The sequence below is a fragment of the Salvia splendens genome, chromosome 6, assembly GCF_004379255.2.
Source record: "Salvia splendens isolate huo1 chromosome 6, SspV2, whole genome shotgun sequence".
NCBI classification, from domain to species: Eukaryota; Viridiplantae; Streptophyta; class Magnoliopsida; order Lamiales; family Lamiaceae; genus Salvia; species Salvia splendens.
In genome coordinates, this window is record NC_056037.1 from 8,709,616 (window position 1) to 8,729,040 (window position 19,425).

Consider the following 19,425-nt stretch of genomic DNA (forward strand, 5'->3'; position numbering starts at 1 on the left):
TATTGGATACAAGTTGATATATCTATCCAAAATACTCATTTTATATATATGCTCAAATTTATAATTTCAAAGTCATTTTCAAATAAGTATATATATATATATATATAATATATATATATATATATATATATATATATATATATATATATATATATATATATATATATATAGGGTTTTGATCTATGCAAAACTAGATTTAAATACAAAAACGCAGAACAATATCATAATTAGGTCACTTTTAGGTCATAATTAGGTAATTTTTAGGTCATGCTAACAAAGCATGACCTAAAACGATCTTAGCATGACATTAAACCCAAATATTATAATATGACCTAAAATTGTTTAATTATGACCTTCCGTGTTTTTGGTTAATTATTGACCATTAGATCATCTAATCCTAGGACCAAGATTTGGTCTGCATTTCTGGATTTAAACACATACTTATTTTGATCATCTCCCTATATATATATATATATATATATATATATATATAAATTAAAATGTATACAACAATGTGATATTACTCAACAAATAAAAGTTCAATGTTTTCAGATTATTGTAAATGCAGGAGGCTTTTATCTAAAGATAGAATGGGGCCAAACAATTCTATAGAATAAAGACAAAGCAAAAGTTAAATTTTGTTTAGCTAATGTGATAGGGACTCAACGCTGGCCAAGAACACGCCTACCGGAGAAGAGGCAGTGCAGCCAGAACGTGAGAGTGGGAAGGAGAAAGGAGAGACCGACTCCGTTCGCAAGCACGGAAAGATAGGCCCAGAAGGAACGCGTCGGGGCCCGCGAAGTTTAGGGATTTCAAGTCCTACTAGCATTAGGACGTTTAATTATTTTTGAGTTATTTTGTTTCCTTATTTATTTTGAACAATATCTTTTCTGGTTTTCTTTTTGATTATTTCCTAAATCGTAAGTCGAATCAAGTAGGGTCCGAGCTCTATATATATAGAGCTCATTAGAGAGTCAGAAAATCATCGAGATTAAGAAATAAAACATCTTTTCTCGAAACCCTCGTTTCACAACTCTAGTTCGCCTTCGCGAACAATCCTCGGCTCTTGCAATCAAGTTTACGGTGCTCTACAACCTCTCGATAGACCCCCAAGGTCTATCATAATGTCTTAGTATGGGATTTCGTTAATGATGCGCCAATTAAGTTGAAGATTGAGGGAGCCGCAAATTGTAAATATTCAACTAGATCATCTAATGATTGTATCGTTTACATTTATTATTCTTGTACTTATCTCACACTTCTTAATCTAGTAGATCAATGCAATCATCACAATCAAAAGATAAAATGTCATGTTTTCATTCATTGAGTAAAGAAACTACCAATATACTTTTAAGGATTTACTTCAACGCTTCATCAAATCAAAATTTGATTTTGATGCGTATATTAGGCTCATCTTTTATTTTATACTATCATGGTTTCTTTTCATTTGGGCATGTATCAAACTCGAGTAACATTCAACAAATCATATGCATGATTTAAATTAAAGGTGGATCATAAATTACTTAGTTAGAGCTAATTAAATTTAAATATTTGTAATATAATGCTGAATGGAGTGACCCAGTGTAGAGAAGAAGTCTACAAATCCAATTTGGTAAAACGTGAGATTGCTTTCTCGAAGGAGTGTAGATATTTGCACTTCATTAGGGTGCGTTTGATTGGCTAGATAGTCCTAGATAAGCAAAGATAGTCATGAGTTTATGGCTGTTTGTTTGGCATGATTGGACTATCATAAGGCCCCAGAAAGTGTTGAAGGCCCGCCCTGGCCCGAAAAGTTATTCAGAATTGTGTGATTATACAATCACACAATTTTGCTGTGATAGTGCACTGTTACTCCTTGATACCCAAAAATGTCCTTGTCTCTCTCCTCTCACTCTACCTCATTTCTGCAAGTCGCCCCAATTTTCCTCATTCGATCTCTCCATCCATTCTTCTCTGGCTCCACAAATGCAACCGAAACTCTCGAAACTTCACCTCGGCGGTAGTGGTGCGCGTGACTCCATGGTCGTCCGATGGTCTTTCGCCGGGCTATTTTCGCCGATTTGGTGCCAAGTGTCCAGCGTCGTTTTGTGGCGTTTTTTTTTCGTAGGCCGGCGGTTGTTAGTGTAACGATGACAACCGCCGTCACACCATGGATTTTGCCGCTCCATGGCCAACGGGCTGGATCTGGTTCGATTGTTGTGTTGTTGTGCCCGCTAACAACCGTCGTCGATTGTTGAGGCTGTGATGATTTCCAAGAGTATCTGAGCCAAAAAAATTCTAAAGTTCTCCATTTTCGATTATTCATAAAATTGGTGTTCGATTCTTCAAAATCTTTGTATCATTCTTCGAATTGGGTTGGCATTTGGGGTGTGTCTTCTCTGAATTTTGGGGCTGGTGACGATTGTTTGGTTTTAAATGAGGCAGTGTATGATGATTCCCAAGAGGATCTAAGCAAAAAATTTGGTTTTAGTTCTCCACTTTCAGTTTCGGAATGTTTGGTGTTCGTCGATCTTCATTTCTTCTCCTTCAAAATAGGTATTCTAGTTTTCAGAGATTTTCTCGCAAGCATGGAAGTTCGATTTTTCCAAATTTGTTTCCAAGGATTGTTGCAAAATTTGGTGTGATATTTTTCCAAATTTGACATTGGATTCATTGTTGTAGAAAATTAATAACTTAAAAAATAATAATGATAACTAAAACTAGTAGGAGTAATTAATAAATTTCACATATTCTCAAGTAAATAAACGTAAACATAATGTATTACTAATAAATTATTTAACTAACTTAATCGAATAATTCACATGGTCTTTATATATGAAAACATTTATATATAAATGAGAATAAGGATATTTTCGTCAATTCACATTATATCTACCAAAACTAATTTGTGTATCAAACAACATTTTAAAAAGACTATCTTGACACTATCTTACTTTCGGCCCGAAAACACTATCTCTATCTAGCTTTCTTGCACTATACTCTCGTGCCAATCAAACGCACCCTTAATGAATAATGATTCTATCCATAGATGTGACTGGGGAGGTATCCTCAAAGATATTCCAATGATTATGAAGCAGATATTAATAGTTAATAATTGTAATATTTAACCAGCATGATGATGTACTGGATGGATCAACCTCACGTCATCCAGATTTAAGATAATTACACGAGACAATTATTTTCAATTTTTCCATACCCAATTACCTTATTATATTCTCGACTCCTCTATTTGAATTTTGAATGAAGCTTGAGACGAGGTTGATCAAAGCTTCTTGTGCTTTGTGAGTCATATATAGATCGAATTACAAGTCGACATATGTCCTTTACTTGATCTCTTCCTTGATATGAATGACCTACTATAAAGTACTAATAATCTTATTTTAATAATTCACCTTCAATTCGTTTCTCGATATTTGAATATTAAGCAATTTTTTTTCCGTCATGATAATCCATTGTATTTACTTCGACTAATGTACTTAAAAACTCGTGAAATAAGTTGGTTTAGTCCCTTGCATGTTATCCTAATTAATGGAATGGGTCATGTACAAGATTATAGTCTATTGAATAGTTGGGATTTATATTCTAGTTATTTAATAATGAGAAATGGTATGCTACATGTTTTATATGGGCTTCTTATGTGAGCACCACTCTCGTTTAACCCACGTTTAGCGTTGTTCGTTTCGATTTATATATTTAGTTTGATTATAATACATTAAAAAAATATTTTTACAATTTTTAATTTCACAAAATTCATAAAAATCAAAGCTCGATTTGTTATTTTATTAATTTATTTGAAATTACAGAGAAAACGAGCAAATTGAGTTCTTTTTTATGAATTTTGTGAAATTAAAAATTGCAATAACATTTTTTAATGTATTAAAATCAAACTAAATATACAAATCGAAACGAACAACGCTAAACGTGCGTTAAACGAGAGTGGTGCTCACATAAGGAGCCCGGATAAGGTACGCAGCATATAATTTCTCTACTTAGGAGTATTATATTGTGCCCGTCATTTTATGGTGCCATAAATAGTTTTACTAGAATTATAAAAAAGTTTCACAAACAAACTAATTCAAATAAATAACATATAACAAAAATTCAACTAAACAAACTAATTGTCAAATTACGATTCTATGTTCATTCTTAATAATATTAATTATTATATATAACTGCTATTTAAATCTCTAACTTCAGAAATCATTAAAAATTAGGCTCGAATCTGAAATATTTTTTTAATTAATCATCAAATTACGTTTATAGATTCATTCTTAATATAAATAACTGCTACTTAAATGAAGGCCAAAAAAATTATGTCAATTGGGTCATTATCGGATCTCCCCAATATGGACCCAACTCAATAATAAGTTTATCCAAACCCAACCTAAAATCATCAGATTCTTATTGGGTCAAAACTGATCATTTTATCATGAAAAATGAAATTTAGTCTTGTATACTCAAATCAACATATAATTCATCAATGCAACTCAATATAACATAACGTCAATGCAACTATAAATATACTACTATCCAATCCAGATTTAGATTGAAATTTCAATTTAAATATGATCACATTGCCACAAAATCTTGACCAGTACTTCACCATGTTAGACTACCACTACCCTATCACATCCTTCAGAAAAGACCACAATTACAAATATTTTATTTTGGAAGGAGGGAGAGGGAGGGTTATTAACTTATTTCCCCTTCAAAATTGACTCAAAGGTGGCTTCTCTCATCGATCTAACGCTATAATGAGATAGTTATCCATGCAGGCAAATAAATGTCCTAGTTCAGTGTACTGAAATTAAATACTCCATATGTAAGTGATGGTTTATTTTATTTTATAAAAAAAGATGGTGACACAAAAGCCGCCTTGGGCCTTCAAGCATTAATTAGCCCACGTGAATTTTGTGCTATTCCATTTTCAGCCCAGGGAGGGCATTCCGCTACTATCTATACATAGGAGTACTACTAAGATAAAAACAAACAATTTATTGGAAGAAATTAAAAAAAAGGTGGTGGTGGTAGGAAAATGGAAGGATCAGGCAGTTTGAGGTTGATATACTCAGTAGATTCAGTGAGGAGGAAGGAGGTTTACCGGCGTTCAATTCCGAGGAGGGGGAGAGTCAAGGTGGCGATCGTCACCGGATTGGCTCACTCTCTCTCCTCCATCATTTCACGATCCCAATCAAGGTGGCGATCGTCACCGGATTGGCTCACTAGCTAGTTTGATTAATAACATACTTATTGCTCAAAAATATTGACTTATAATATTTAGAAATATTGAATTATAACAAAGTAGTAACAGAGTAATTTTAAAAATGTGCGGAGTAACAAAGTACTTAGTTTTAAAAGAAACAAATCGATTATCCAAAAGGAAAATTAAGTAGTAGTAACATCCAAAGAGTATTATTTAAACTTAAGATAAATAAATTAAAAGTAGTACTGTAACTCCATCGAACCAGAGACGACATCATGATTATTTTTATTTTCATTATCAAACAACGTCTCATTTTCTACCTTATTTTAAATATAGATCTTTAAAATCCAAGCTGACTTTTGATGAGCGAAATCAACTTTCCTCTACTAAAAATAAACCTTTTAAATATTTTTGTGACTTTTATTATACTTACTATTGATTGTAAAAATCAATTGTTCAGAATTAGTTCACATAAACGTCAATAATTTAGGGTTTAAACTTCAAAATGACTATATACATAATCTAATGACTATATAATGATACTACTAAAAAATAATCTCTTTCGTTCCGTAATTCATATTCATTTTGTAAACGTCACACCTTTAATTAAACTTACTTACTTCTCCCTCTTATTTTACTTTTTTCCTTCATTTAAATAATTAAACATCAATTTCTTAAATCTAATACTCTCTCTCTGCCATTTGAAATTCCAATTTACTATTTTAGTCTATTTGCGAATAGGAGTCTTAGTTCACTTTAACGGTAAATAGTAGGTTAACTCCGCATTCCACCAATTCATTTCACTTACATTTTATTATAAGAGTGAATCACATAAATGGTACATGATCTTTCACTTTCGCACATAAATAATACTTGATCTTAATTTTATATCATTTTTGGTACCTAATGACAAAAATAACCCTAGGTACCAAGTATTTAATTTTTTTTTGTTATGGAGGATATATTTTGAAATTTCAATTTAGTACCAAACATGTGATTTCTTTTTTTCTTTCTTTCTTATTTTTCTTCTTCTTTAGTTTCTTCTTTCTTTTTAGTGTTTTATCTTCCATTCTTCTTCTTTTTCCTCATTAGTTTATATTTCCTCTTTTTCTTTTCTTTTCTTTTCTCTTTTTTTTTCTTTTTAGTGTTTTATTGTAACACCCCGTTTAAAAACAAAGAGAAAAAAAAATCAATTATTTATTTCAAATTTGTAGTCATGTACTTGGTCAAATATATTTCTCCAAACCCCATCACCAAACGATTTCCCCATATCTTAACTTCCTAAAATCTCTCCAGCAAACCAAATCTCTACAGAATTATTATACTACTCCATATCAGTTTCAAATCTACAATTTATACGTGAATATATACACCCAAACCGTCCCACAAATTTTTCATCACGTGTGGAGTAGGGCAGCCGTGAGTTTCATCAAGTTTTCCCCTTGCACATTGAAGTTCATTCCTTGAAACGAACAGGTATAGCCTTTTCCCCTCAATTTTCTTGGCATAGTTCATGATTCACGGTAGTTCCTCCATGAGAATTTATTTCACCCTTGAAAAATTGTTGAATGATTTATTAAAGCCTCGACCTTTAATGATTAGATGTTGCCTTTTTGTTTCTTCCAAACTCAATTCTTGATGCCCATTAATAACTGAAATCAAACAATTAGAAAACTTAATAAAAGGTTTAGAATGGGGAAAAGGGAGAGAGACGTACCGGTTTGTGCTTGGTGGCGGCGGTTGGTGAACGGAGCTGAGACGGCTGGAGCTCGGCGGTGACGGAGCTAATTTGGGTTTTGCAGTTTCTGTTTTGAAACTTTAAATTGTGAGATGAGAATTTGGATTGACGTTTTGCAAAATTGATAATAGGGAAGGGAGAGTACAGAGGAGAGGAAGAGACGAGAAATTGAGAGTGAGCTTTGTGCTTATTTGTGAGAGTTGTAGAAGAATGGCAGAGAGAGCGTGAGATTTAGAGAGAGAGAGTTGCTGGTTTGAGTTGTCTTTGGGAAGTAGACGTGTGGTGGCAGGGAGTATACTATGCTACTGTTTCTTTTTCTTGCTTTAGCTTTTAAGTGTTGGGTTACTTTAATACTTTTAGTTGGGCCTTGTAAATTAAATAAATGGGTTGGAGAGTTTGTGTTTAATTGCTCTGTAGTTTGCGTTTAGTATCTTCTACTTGGCTAATTAAATAATTTTGAGTAGGCGTTGGACTGATTGTGCGAGAATATGTATGTTCATCTATGTGAAAGAATGATGAATAATTTGAGCACACGCACGTAGGATGCATGCATCGTTTTAAATTAAGGTATTTTGCAAAGTCTAATTTTTAGCATATCATATTATTTTAAAAAGGGTGAACTTTGGACGTTGTTTGTGGTTGAAGCAGAAAGTGATTGAGGAGTTAAGCATTTGAGGTGGACTTTCTTTTTAAATAAGGGCAATGCCCTAAGTATATTTTTATGTGAAAATGATATGAATATTTGTCAATCAATGGATAATCGATAGATAATCGAATTCAGGTCTGTCTAGGGAGTGAGTCCCTATTCAGGCTAGTGTACACCTATGGAGATCGTGAGCCGTCTTTTGGGTCGGCCGGTCTAGTGACTTGGAATGTGGCCACATTCCTTGTCATCAGTGGATCAGATATGGTAGACATCTATGGGAAAATGACTGCGCAGTCACGAGTTTTACGATGGAAATGATTTTTGTGTCTTGGGCGATTTCTAAAGTTAAAACCTCAAGGTCACTCAATGGTGGCATGATAAATACTTTTTATAAAATGTTTTCGGCATGAGTCCACTGAGTGCATCAAGTACTCAGCCCTGCATTTCTTTTTAAAAATGTGCAGGTTGAGCGGTGACGAGCGCGGTGGGTGTTGAGCATAAAAGTGAAGAATGTCTATCAAATGTCTAGAATATGTTGTGTCTTCATACATAGCATTATTCTACTCTCGAAGTGCTTCCGCTAAATATTGTTTTTTTAGTTATTGATTGTTGAGATACTCTGATTTTATTCGAGCTATTCCCATTTGTTTCGAGCTATGGTCGATTTGCGTTGTTTTCCCCTTTCGTCCCCGCTTCTTTAACCCTCCCCTAGTCGCGATCAACCGTGTTTTCTATCCTTAGAAAATGCGGGCGTGACATTTATACATACATCTAATTGCATTCATAATATTAATCAAGAACAAAACACCTAATTAAATTAATTATTTAAACAAATTAAATCAATTGAATATTTTTAATTAAATTATTTTATACTCATTTTAGGGTTGAAACACCTAACTAAAAATATTCAATTGTGTATATCATTATAAATACAATTCACAATTTAAATTTTTTATTAAGACTATATTGATTAGTTATTAATTTTAAATAAAATAATAATAATAATTATATGATAATATATGATCATAATTTAATTGATTATACTATAATTATTTATTAATTAAGAGCACTAGTTTTTAGTATTATAAGTTATAACAATAACATTATTATTATAATAATTAAAGTTGGTCTCACATCCTACTTTCTTTTATACTCCTTCCGTCCTTTGAATTTTATCACATTTTTATCAGACATGAGTTTTAAGAAATGTAATGAAAAATGAGTTGAAAAAGTTAGTAGAATATGAGTCCTATTTTTAAATTAATAGTTTTATAATAATAAAATGTGAGTGAAATGAGTTAGTAAAATGTTGGATCACTTATAAAAAAATAGTAAAAATGAAATTTGATAAATTTTATGAGACAAACGAAAATAAAAATATTTTTTAACATCCATGGTAATAAAAAAGGAATGCGTGAACTTATTTGCAAAACAAACAGTTCATGGTATTTGGCTAAATTTAGTATACTTTCCTTTTCACATTTATTAAAATCATATGCGTCCAATTTGAAAAGGGAATCAAGCTCCATGTGCAGTTGCAATCATAATGATTATAATTCCCAAATTACCCATCATATCATGACAAGAATATTATCAGATAGAGCAAATCTAGCAGGGCAATAACGTAAAAACGTGATCTTGTATTCAAATAAAACTCGACTGCAATCTGAGGGAGAGACAGAGAGGAGAGGAAGAGAGGAGAGGAGCAATGGGATTTGAAGGGAAAGAGGGAGCAATGGCTACTGACTTTTTCTGGTCCTACACTGATGAGCCTCACGCTTCACGCAGGAGGCAGATTCTCTCTCAATACCCTCAAATCAAGCAATTATTCGGCCCTGACCCCTTCGCTTTCCTTAAGGTTTGTTGACGTTTTGCAATGTAGGTTTTTATTTCGAGAATTCATACGAGATCTGTGCTGAAACTCATTTTGTGTTTGTTTTCTGCTGCATTCTGATTTTGGTGCATTTAATTTTGTGATTCAATCCTGAATTCATGTGCGCGCGCTCGACTGCTAAAGTTTTTAGCTGTTTTGTTGCCATTTTATGATCAATGCTAGGGTTTTTGTTAGAAGTGATCTTTGATGGGGATTAAGCCATTCACTGCAAGAGGAAAATTACTTATTGAAGATAAAGAAATTTAACTCTGTCAAAACTCAACTAGGGGATTGTGAATTTCATTTCTAATGTGGATATAGTCTTCCTATTTTATCAGAATTTCAAAAATCTTTGCCTCCTAATATTGAGAAGTATTCTGCGATTCTTCTGATACTTTACTGTAGCATTAGAATCTAAGTACTATAGTTGTTTGAGATGAATCATTAGTACTCCCTTTTCTGTTTTAGAGTAAGACGAGATCATTGTGCCGAAAATCCCCTGTTTTTGGTTTTCCAATTTTGCATCTGTATGGATGATCAGTAGAGTCGAGGGTTGCTGTTCTGGGATTGTGAATTGGATGATTGTGCTAAACATTAACTTATTTAGCATTTGGCGTGTCTTAATAAACCGCAATGCACAGAATGCTTCGGAAAAGGTTCGAGTAATTAGATTGAATAAAGATTTACCTTGTATCCTTCATTGCAGATTGCTGCAGTTGTGTTGCTTCAGCTATGGACTGCGACTTTCTTACACAACGCATCCTGGGTGAAGATACTTATAGTGGCATATTTCTTCGGCTCTTTCCTCAACCACAATCTCTTCTTGGCCATTCACGAGCTTAGCCACAACCTAGCCTTTTTGACTCCTGTCTACAACCGGTGGCTAGGAATCTTCGCCAACCTTCCCATTGGCGTTCCCATGTCCGTTACTTTCCAGAAGTATCACCTCGAGCACCATAGGTACCAAGGGGTGGACGGACTTGACATGGACGTCCCAAGCCTCACAGAAGCCAAGGTTGTGAGAAACACCGTCTCAAAATCCATATGGGTTGTTCTCCAACTATTCTTCTATGCTCTCCGGCCCCTGTTTCTCAAGCCAAAACCTCCCGGCATATGGGAGTTTATTAACCTCACTATCCAACTGGCCCTTGATGCTGCCATCGTTTGCCTCTTCGGCTGGAAATCCTTCAGTTATTTGATCCTGTCCACGTTTGTTGGAGGCGGGATGCACCCCATGGCCGGCCACTTCATTTCAGAGCACTACGTGTTCAATCCAAAGCAAGAAACGTATTCTTACTACGGCCCTCTCAACCTCATGGCATGGAGCGTGGGCTACCACAATGAGCACCACGACTTCCCAAGAATCCCCGGGAGCAAGCTGCACAAGGTGAGGGAGATTGCGCCCCAGTTTTACAAGGATCTTGATTCGTATCAGTCATGGAGCCAGGTCATCTACATGTACGTAATGGATCGAACAGTCGGGCCATTTAGCCGGATGAAGAGGAGTCAGTCAGTGTTGGACAAGAACAAGTCTGAATAGGCGTGTAAGATTTTTGAATATAGTGAATTTGTTTGTTATAATTCTTTTCTGAAGCTTTCGGCTGCTTACTTATGTATGAAATTCTTGATGCTAATTATTTTTTGAGAAAGAATATTGGATGAGTTGTTTTTCCTTGATTTTGAGTAATCATATTTCTTTTTCTCACTAACATATCATCCCAGATCAAATTCAGACTTTTACATATTCAATATTTTTGTTGAGCCTTGAATTTCTTGTCTAATTTAGTTCTTACATTGAAATATTTTCAATGTAAGAACTAAATATATTTCAATGTAAGAACTAAATTAGACAAGAAATTCAAGGCTCAACAAGAGTATCTTCTCTTCTGTATTGAACGCATCTTTTATGTAGTTTTCTATATTAACTACCTCCGTCTCATGCTTCTCGCATTTTCTTTTTCGATTTGTCTTAAACTACTTGCATTATTTCTATTTTAATTAAGAATAGAGGTATTTAATTAAAATATTAGAGTTAATAAGAAAAGTGAGTAGAATGGGACATAGAGAGCATTAATCTTATATCTTCTATTTTTCGGGAAAAAACACCTCCAAACAAAAGCTACCCTCTCTCTTTGGTTTTATTATAAACTATTGGAGTTCGTTTCATAGCCGTCCTAAATTAAACTGTGATTAACATTGTAATTTTAGTCAGTACAACTTACAATGTGCTCAAATGCTGTTACGTGGCTTCGAATTTTTACTGAGACCAGTCACCACGAGTAAAGGTTTTAAGTAAGAAATTCATACAATGCACAGTTGCCCTTCATTTCAGTGCAGTTAGCCCTAAAATTTGTCATCATCATAAATATACCCAGAAAAGAAATGCAATGCTGGGTTCTGAGGCCCTGTTTGAGATATTTCTGTTGAAGACTGTTGTCCGATTATGCTTATGCAGAAGTGTTCAGAACCTCATCTCCACAAGGAACGTAGACGAGAGGGGGTCTGGACTCAGCAGCAGGTGGTCTCGGTTTCTCTTCAGGTGCAGGCTTTGGCGGTCTGGAATGAACTTGTTTCAGTTTCTCTGCAGGAATATCAAACTGCAAGCCAAAAGAATAAAGCAATAGTTGAAGCATTATGTCAAATATTTATCTTGACCGATTAACTTTCAAAGTGAGCTTGCCTACCTTGTAACTACAGCCAGCTATGCAAGCACGAAAGCATTCCTGAAAGCAAGAATGCAATTAGGCACGACCAAGAAAACTGAAAGTGTTCAAGAAGTTGAGGTGGCACGAACCTCCGAGTACCTGACAGAACCAGGGGAGCGATCAATATAGGCACTCCACTGCTTGTCCTTGAGGACGGGGTCTTTGTAGCATATCTCGTCACATTCTCCCAAACCTGAGTTTACAATTTACATCAATAGCATCAGAGTTCCCTACTAAACTAATTACAAAGCAAGAATACCACGGTATTTGTAGTCTGTTTATAAGGAAAGAAATCGAATTGCAGATTCAAAACTTACATTCGTCCCATGTCTCGCCATCAGCATCACATCCCTTTTTGCAGAATACTCTCCCTAAGGGAAATCAGCACATGACTAATCAGATAAACAAGAACAAATTCCAACAACAAAAAGCAGGATTAGGAACAGAAAGATCTACTCAATGTTTGCAAACAACCAGCCATTCTACCTATTTTTATACCTGAAACCAACAGTATCTCACACACACTTCCTGTATCATCGCATATGATAGAACTGACAATACCCGAAATGGTCATCCAAATAGAACTATTACAAGACACACCCATTCTAGGGGCAGCCGTCCAGGTGGTTATGTGTCTCTTTCACAAATACTTACCAAGTACTACAATAAGACTACTGCCACAAGAATACTGAAACGCCTAAAAGGATAATTGCGTAAGTTAACTAAGATATGGTTAGAAACATGGGTAACTGTCAAATTGGGGAAAATACAATAAATCATTCACCATTCATAACTGATTCTCCTTACCAGGCTACTGCATATACGGTTCAAGACCATCATGATTATTACCAATTTGAGGATATACTACATTACAAGAAATATCTACTGTTATGTCAAATACATGTATGGAATACCCCTAAATTGCCTTAAAACTCTCCCACAAACAGCAATCCGATTCAATTATTCAAAACAAAATAGTCCTCCACCCTCAAACACTTTGATCAGGGGTTCCAAAAAACCTAACAAAAAAATTAATGTTATTATATTTGTTTAAAAACTGATATTATGATTAACAAATTTCTGTCTTTACTGGGAACGGAATCCCCACAAGGAAACTCATAACCACTAGGTATTTATCAATTGCAATGTGATGCACGAATGCAGCGAGAAATGGATTTTTTCATATCAAACTAAATCCCTCCATCATTCAAGAATATTCTAATATTTCACAAGTATTGACTACTGATATACTACTAGTTAGAAATGCCAGTACATGCAAATCGGGAAAAATACAATGGCTCATGCACCATTCATAACTAATTCTCCTTCGTGAGATGCGGAATTATAACCATCACAATAATTACTTGTTTGAGGTTATATTACATTAAGGAAAATCATCTACTGTCATCTCAAATACACATGCAAAATACTCCCAAATCCATTCTATGCTTCAAAGTAGATGCATGGAGCACAAAACAAAGGAAATTCAGCACTACTTAAACAAAAAAAAGGTAAACAGTTGAAATTACATGGGATTTGAAAAGAGAAGCGTATTTATGGATGCATTGAGAGTTGCATGGAGGCGCCCATTGCTCTGGAATCATTCTCTGTGATTAATTGTTTGTTTTTGGTTGTAAGGAAGTCAATGTGTTTCGACTCTGTGCACTGTAAAATGAATTGAAGAAGCAGAGGATATTTTGGTCATTTTAAGTTGTTCATTTAGCTGGGCTGCTTCTTATTGGGCTGGACTCGAATGCCATCCCATACTATTCTTACTGATATTCTTTGTATTTTAGAAACATATAAACCCAGATCGCTTATTTCTACAACGGCTATAAAATGACTTCGCAAGGTAGCTGAATCCGAGTTGATTTTCCTCAGCCAAAATACGAACAATTATTAACTTTTAAATTTCATTCTTTAGCTATATAGTAGTACTTCATAATTGGACATGACAATTAAGTGAAACTTACTATTTTTAAATTTCGATTTTTTTTAAGAGTTAGGCATTATTATTTTACAATGTTTACTAATCAATAATAATATTATGACTGAGATTTATGTAACTATTTTAGATCAAAAAATGACTTTTTAGTTACTACTACTTCCTTCTGTCTTCCTTTTCATTCCAAAATAAACTTTCTATACGACAAGAGTATTACAATTAAGTTTGATTGAGACAAAATGCCCGATTTTTACCAGCACAATTAATTAATACTAAATTAAAAGTTAAACAAAACCCTTAAAATATAGTACTATGATTCACGCCCATACGTTTTGTATTTCATAGCTTGAGTCGAGATCCAAAAATAGAATGAAATACGAAATGAGACACTAATAATGAACTGATGAAAAGTTTTGAAGCTTTTAGCATATTACGCCAAATTGATAGAAGAAATGGAAGGAAACTAATAGCTCTAAGATATACAATAAAATTAGTATGCGTGATTAACAATTCAAGATTGTACTCTAAAGGCTACCGGACTCCGGTGGAACGACGTCGCCTTCTCTGATCTCGAGCTTGCGCCTGCTGAATGGAAAGAGGAGGCCGCCTATTGTGTGCCTACACATTTAGGTGAGATATCAAATAGTCCCTCCGTCCCATAAGAATATGCACTTTTGGTTGGGCATGAGTTTTAATGTACAATTGGTAAAGTAAGAGAGGGGTAAGAAAAGAAAAAGTAATTAAAGTATTGTTAGTGGAGAATGAGTCCCACCTCAATAGAGAGAAAAAGTTTCTAAAATTAAAAAGTGTATATTCTCGTGGGACGGACTAAAAAAGAAAAAAAATGCATATTCTTGTAGGACGGATAGAGTAATGAAAAGCTATCCCCGCTGGAGGTGTTCAAGTTGAGTCTAATCCATCTGAAAACTCAATCGTTCTAGTGCCAATCACCCAAAAACACACCTATAGCTTCTACTATACGATCATGTCTAAGCGATATCAGAATGTAGAAGGTGATTATATCTTATCATGTGGCTTGTAGACAGAAATAGGAACATACCCCGATTTCAGTCACAAAACGGCAGGAAGAGCATTGAACTGCTGGTGCTCCATGTGGATACATAAGGAGCACTGCACAGCCTCCGCAATTTACTTGTCCAACTTCATGGGCTGCAGAAGGTTGGGTGACATCAGTCTAAGGGCTCAGATGACATAGTTTGGATATCAAAACCATCAAGGGAAAATTTTAACGTCCAACAGACATAGGTCATCTTTTTCAGTGGAATGTGGAATGCGGATAATAAACAAGTTACTTAGACATGAAAAATCTTTGGCTGGAAGCGACTGTCCTTGCATCAAGCGATTGTTACCTGCTAGGACGAAATTGACTTCCTGGCATCCTGGGCATCTAATCCACTTTGCTCCTTGCGGATACAGACACAATTTTCGGCATGTACCACAAACTAGCTGTGCTTTCTCTGCTTCAGTACAGCATTTCCAGTGTGAATACAAGTATCAAAAGGTGAAAACCAAGCACAAAATATGGTGTGCGTTCTTTGATGGAACATGCTAAAGTCAGAGTTCCTCTCTCTCTCTCTCTCTCACACACACACACACACACACACAATAAAATAGCCATTGTAAAATTTTGACCATCATGATATCAAATCTAATGAATCCACTTTGCTTCAAGATTCTAAAAATTAATTCTGTATCAATTGTTTGAACATAAGCCTTACCATGCAATTTAAGCTCACATATATTTGGTCAAACTTCAGTTCAATGAAAGTTAACACTAAACAGAGAATCCAAAACTGACAGGAAGCTAAATTAAGCTTGCAAGTTTCTTAAAAGAAAATGTTTACTAAATGTGGAAGTTTTAGATGCAGACTCATTTTCAACAAGATATGTATTCACCACAACTAGCAGTCACTGACTTAACAAAGGAACTACAATTATTGCATTCCTGGAAATTGGAAATCAGTGATGAACATACTCACCAGAAGATGATGATTTAGGCACTGGCGTCAATGAGTGTGGCTTTGACTGAAGCTGTTGAAGAGGAGATGCAGGCTGTGGCATAGGTGTTGGTCTCTTCTCATCATTCTTATTTTCTTCTTTTTTTACTGCATCTAAATAGCAGAGCAAGGACAAAATCTGTCAAAGCTAATAAATAAACCTCATTTAGCACTCCTCAAATAATACTTTCAATGAAGCATAGACAATTTCAATTAATAAACAGCAAGCCATAGGAAACCGGTACATTTTGCCACATTACAGAGAGCAGAACTTGAAATGACCCAGAACAGAAGGCATGAACCATTATTCTATGAATAGTAGTCAGAGAAGAATTCGTCCTATGAAATTGAAGAGATCTACTGAACACACAGAAATTTGAACATGAAAATTAGAATTATTACACGGCAAGGTATCCGACAAACATACCAGAAGGCTGTTCGGATAACAGCAGCTGCTGTGTTGGAGGTGTAGCTGGTGAAGACTTCCCTGGCGTGGGCATCTTTTCTAATTCTGATTGATGTATTTCATCATCCATTTCTGTAATTTTTGGTTTGCTTCCCATCTCACAATCTAAAATATTCCAAGTTAGCTGTCTCTGATACTACTCAGCAAGCAAACATATATGCAGCTGTTACACATTGTGGGCCACTTCCTATTAAAAATGACCAAATAAATACATATTTCACCAGCTTCTATCACCAGAGGTTAAATATCCAGATTCCATACACATTGATGCATTTCAGATCTTTTCTTATGTAATTTACATAATTTCAGCTTCCATCACTGGAGGTTAAATATCCAGAAACATTAATGCTATGTTGATGTTGAGAGAGTTTCGAATGATTGTCCGAAACATTAGTGGCTGCTCTAGATTACTTAACAGCGGTCTAGGAAAGAAAAGTCGAAACTAGTGTTGATGAATTATGTCTGTTTAGGAAAGCCTGAAGGGAACTTGAAACTAGTACAACACTACAACTAAGTAGCGGCATCAGCTCTGTTGTCAGTAAAGTGATAGTAGAGTTGAGTTCTCAACTTAACTCAGGGGTTATCATATTCATATTATCTTAATTTGCATCACTAATCCAACATGAAGATCTGTCGAGGATGACAGATCCAGTACACTCAAAAGAAATCATTCTTCTGACTAAAAGGAAAACGCACAATACATTGCTATTTAATTATTACAATTTTCATGGATTGAATACATACAATACACATAATATGCATTTCATTATATGACAATTGGGCATTATACCCTCTTGAATAGAATGCATCACAAATAAGTTAATGTGCCACTCAAACTAGAAAACAAAGAATCCGAGGCATAACTCACTGGAAGACACAGTTGATGGCGGATGGAGTGGTGGTGTTTGTGGTTGTGGCATCTGACACAGCAGCACTGACTCCCATCCAGGTGGTGGACCTTCATCTAAGTCTTCATTGCTCTCCTCCTTTACATCTGAGATGTCCAGGGTAACAAATCTAAGGAATGGTACACCAAGTATAAAAAGAATATGAAAGAATATAACCACAAAATGAGTCAAGTTTATCCTCAAAGAAGAGTTCACGAGCAAAAACATCCCCACCTGCAATTCTCATTTTCCCAATCATTTAAATAATCATTAATCATTATACATATGAAAAGCAACATTTAATCAAATAACTTAAAGAGTGGTAAGTTGAACTTATAAATGTATCTACCTAGTCTAGTCTGATAATTAAATTACGCTAGCTGAAGAATGATACCAAGATGATTCACAAACCAAAACCATTAGATAGTAAATAAAAACTGCAACCTGTTGGGCTTGGTGTTGTGTTTTCCAATGCATTTACAAGTTTACTAAACTCCCATCCAGGTGGTGGCCCATCATCATCAACATCATCATCATCATCATCATCATCATCACCATCATCTTCATCCATGTTGTCTTGTTTGCTGCTTGTCATATCTGATAAATTAATTAATTTTTCTTAAGACTGATATTTCAGGTACGCAAACAAAGCTAACATTAAATAATAAAAAATGAAGAGGATTCGTTAATGTAGCTTTAAAAAGTCCAAAGGGAGAGATGCAGAAAAGGTCTTATATCAAACATGGCAGAAAAGAGGCCAGTTATTACTTGAAGCCAACGCAACATAAAAAGATAACTGCTGGAGAAGTTATATAACTAGTTGATTTCATTTATTTTGACAACAAAAACTACAAAAATGGACATAGAATTTTTTTCTTCCCCTTTTCTTGGTTGATAAAGATCCAAGTATCCAATGATACATTAATAATTATAGCTCTGTGTCCCTCTGTTCTTTCTTATCCTACCTCCTAACGCTAGATTTTGCAAGCTTAACAACATTGTTAACAAATGCCACATGCCAATCTAACGCAGCGCCCATAACATTGATATATAGAATGTAGCAATCCTTGCACAGAGATAGGGTAACACCGCAATCCGCCTTCCCCAAAAGAACTAAAAGGACAAGCCCATAGCATCTTTAACTAATAACAATTCCAAACAAATCCAGAAGCTGTATAATTGTTCAACTTTCACCGAAATCGATTAAACCAAGCTATAAATCTCCAAAGCAGAATACTAGCTCATGAAATCCCTAAAACACGGCGAAGAGCGATACGATCATGAAAAGAGGTTGTTTATAATAAACCACAATATGACTGTAAATCAGCAAGATGCTATTATTGTTTTGTTTTGTTATTAAAAAAAACTGAAGTAGTCGAGTAACAAGAGACTGGGGTAACAGAAGATTATAAAGTATATTGTTGAAGAAAATAAGTTTAGCTCCTGATTTAGACCTAACCAGAAGAAGGAAGTAATTGAGGGGGTTTGGGGGCGACGAAGTCGAATCCAGGCGGCGGTCCATCCTCTTCCTCTTCATCGTCGTAATCCGGCGGCTGAAGAGTGAGAATGCACTGGAATCCAGGCGGAGGACCGTCATCATCATCATCATCATCTTCTTCTTCTACTACTACTTCTTCGGCGGCATTAACAGCTGCTGCTGCTATTTCCTCTTCTTCTACCATGATAATGTCCTCTCCCATCTCTCTCTCTCTCTCTCTCTCTCAGAGTCTCAGTGCTGATTTGAGTAGAGTCTTATGTTGCGCTTTGAATTTAGGCAGAGCCTTCACAAATCATAACAACTTACATAGATAGCCAGGGTTCGAATAAGGAACAAATAAATTATTGACAATATTCTTATTTAAGCATAAAAAATAAAATAAGATAACATGGTTAATTAAATTGTATTTATTTAAATATACAATGACATATTTATGATAATTATCG

The 19,425-nt window shown here is 34.9% G+C and overlaps 2 protein-coding genes, 1 long non-coding RNA gene and 1 pseudogene across 4 annotated transcripts; 1 reads left to right on the forward strand and 3 right to left on the reverse strand.

Moving 5' to 3' along the window:
- Nucleotides 1–6,383: 6,383 nt before the first annotated feature.
- Nucleotides 6,384–7,729, reverse strand: LOC121808228. The gene is made up of 2 exons (XR_006052143.1): nucleotides 6,921–7,729; nucleotides 6,384–6,855 (listed from the first exon to the last, which is right to left on the reverse strand). It is a non-coding gene; the product is annotated as an uncharacterized LOC121808228 (long non-coding RNA).
- Nucleotides 7,730–9,101: 1,372 nt separating this feature from the next.
- Nucleotides 9,102–11,147, forward strand: LOC121808183 (sphingolipid delta(4)-desaturase DES1-like). The gene is made up of 2 exons (XM_042208569.1): nucleotides 9,102–9,445; nucleotides 10,167–11,147. Exons 1-2 carry the CDS (start codon nucleotides 9,296–9,298, stop codon nucleotides 10,998–11,000), a joined length of 984 nt encoding a protein of 327 aa, XP_042064503.1. The 5' UTR covers nucleotides 9,102–9,295; the 3' UTR covers nucleotides 11,001–11,147.
- A 627-nt stretch (nucleotides 11,148–11,774) lies between these two features.
- On the reverse strand, nucleotides 11,775–13,769 carry LOC121808220 (annotated as a pseudogene).
- A 711-nt stretch (nucleotides 13,770–14,480) lies between these two features.
- LOC121808172 (proline-rich receptor-like protein kinase PERK10) lies at nucleotides 14,481–19,260 on the reverse strand. Of its 2 annotated transcripts, none has more exons than XM_042208554.1 (8): nucleotides 18,941–19,260; nucleotides 17,926–18,078; nucleotides 17,463–17,588; nucleotides 16,556–16,699; nucleotides 16,111–16,242; nucleotides 15,481–15,588; nucleotides 15,171–15,280; nucleotides 14,481–14,728 (listed from the first exon to the last, which is right to left on the reverse strand). In XM_042208554.1, exons 1-8 carry the CDS (start codon nucleotides 19,179–19,181, stop codon nucleotides 14,642–14,644), a joined length of 1,101 nt encoding a protein of 366 aa, XP_042064488.1. In that variant the 5' UTR covers nucleotides 19,182–19,260; the 3' UTR covers nucleotides 14,481–14,641. The 2 variants fall into 2 exon arrangements, with proteins under 2 accessions (XP_042064488.1, XP_042064487.1); XM_042208553.1 differs by having other exon boundaries at nucleotides 15,481–15,591.
- Between the last annotated feature and the right edge of the window lie 165 nt (nucleotides 19,261–19,425).

Coding starts and splice junctions, on each gene's coding strand:
- LOC121808183 (XM_042208569.1), top strand. CDS start 9,296: ATGGGATTTGAAGGGAAAGAGGGAGCAATGGCTACTGACTTTTTCTGG. Junction 9,446..10,166: donor ACCCCTTCGCTTTCCTTAAG/GTTTGTTGACGT, acceptor CCTTCATTGCAG/ATTGCTGCAGTTGTGTTGCT.
- LOC121808172 (XM_042208553.1), bottom strand. CDS start 19,181: ATGGGAGAGGACATTATCATGGTAGAAGAAGAGGAAATAGCAGCAGCA. Junction 15,592..16,110: donor GCCTAAATCATCATCTTCTG/GTGAGTATGTTC, acceptor GCTGTACTGAAG/CAGAGAAAGCACAGCTAGTT. Junction 15,281..15,480: donor AGTCAATTTCGTCCTAGCAG/GTAACAATCGCT, acceptor AACCTTCTGCAG/CCCATGAAGTTGGACAAGTA.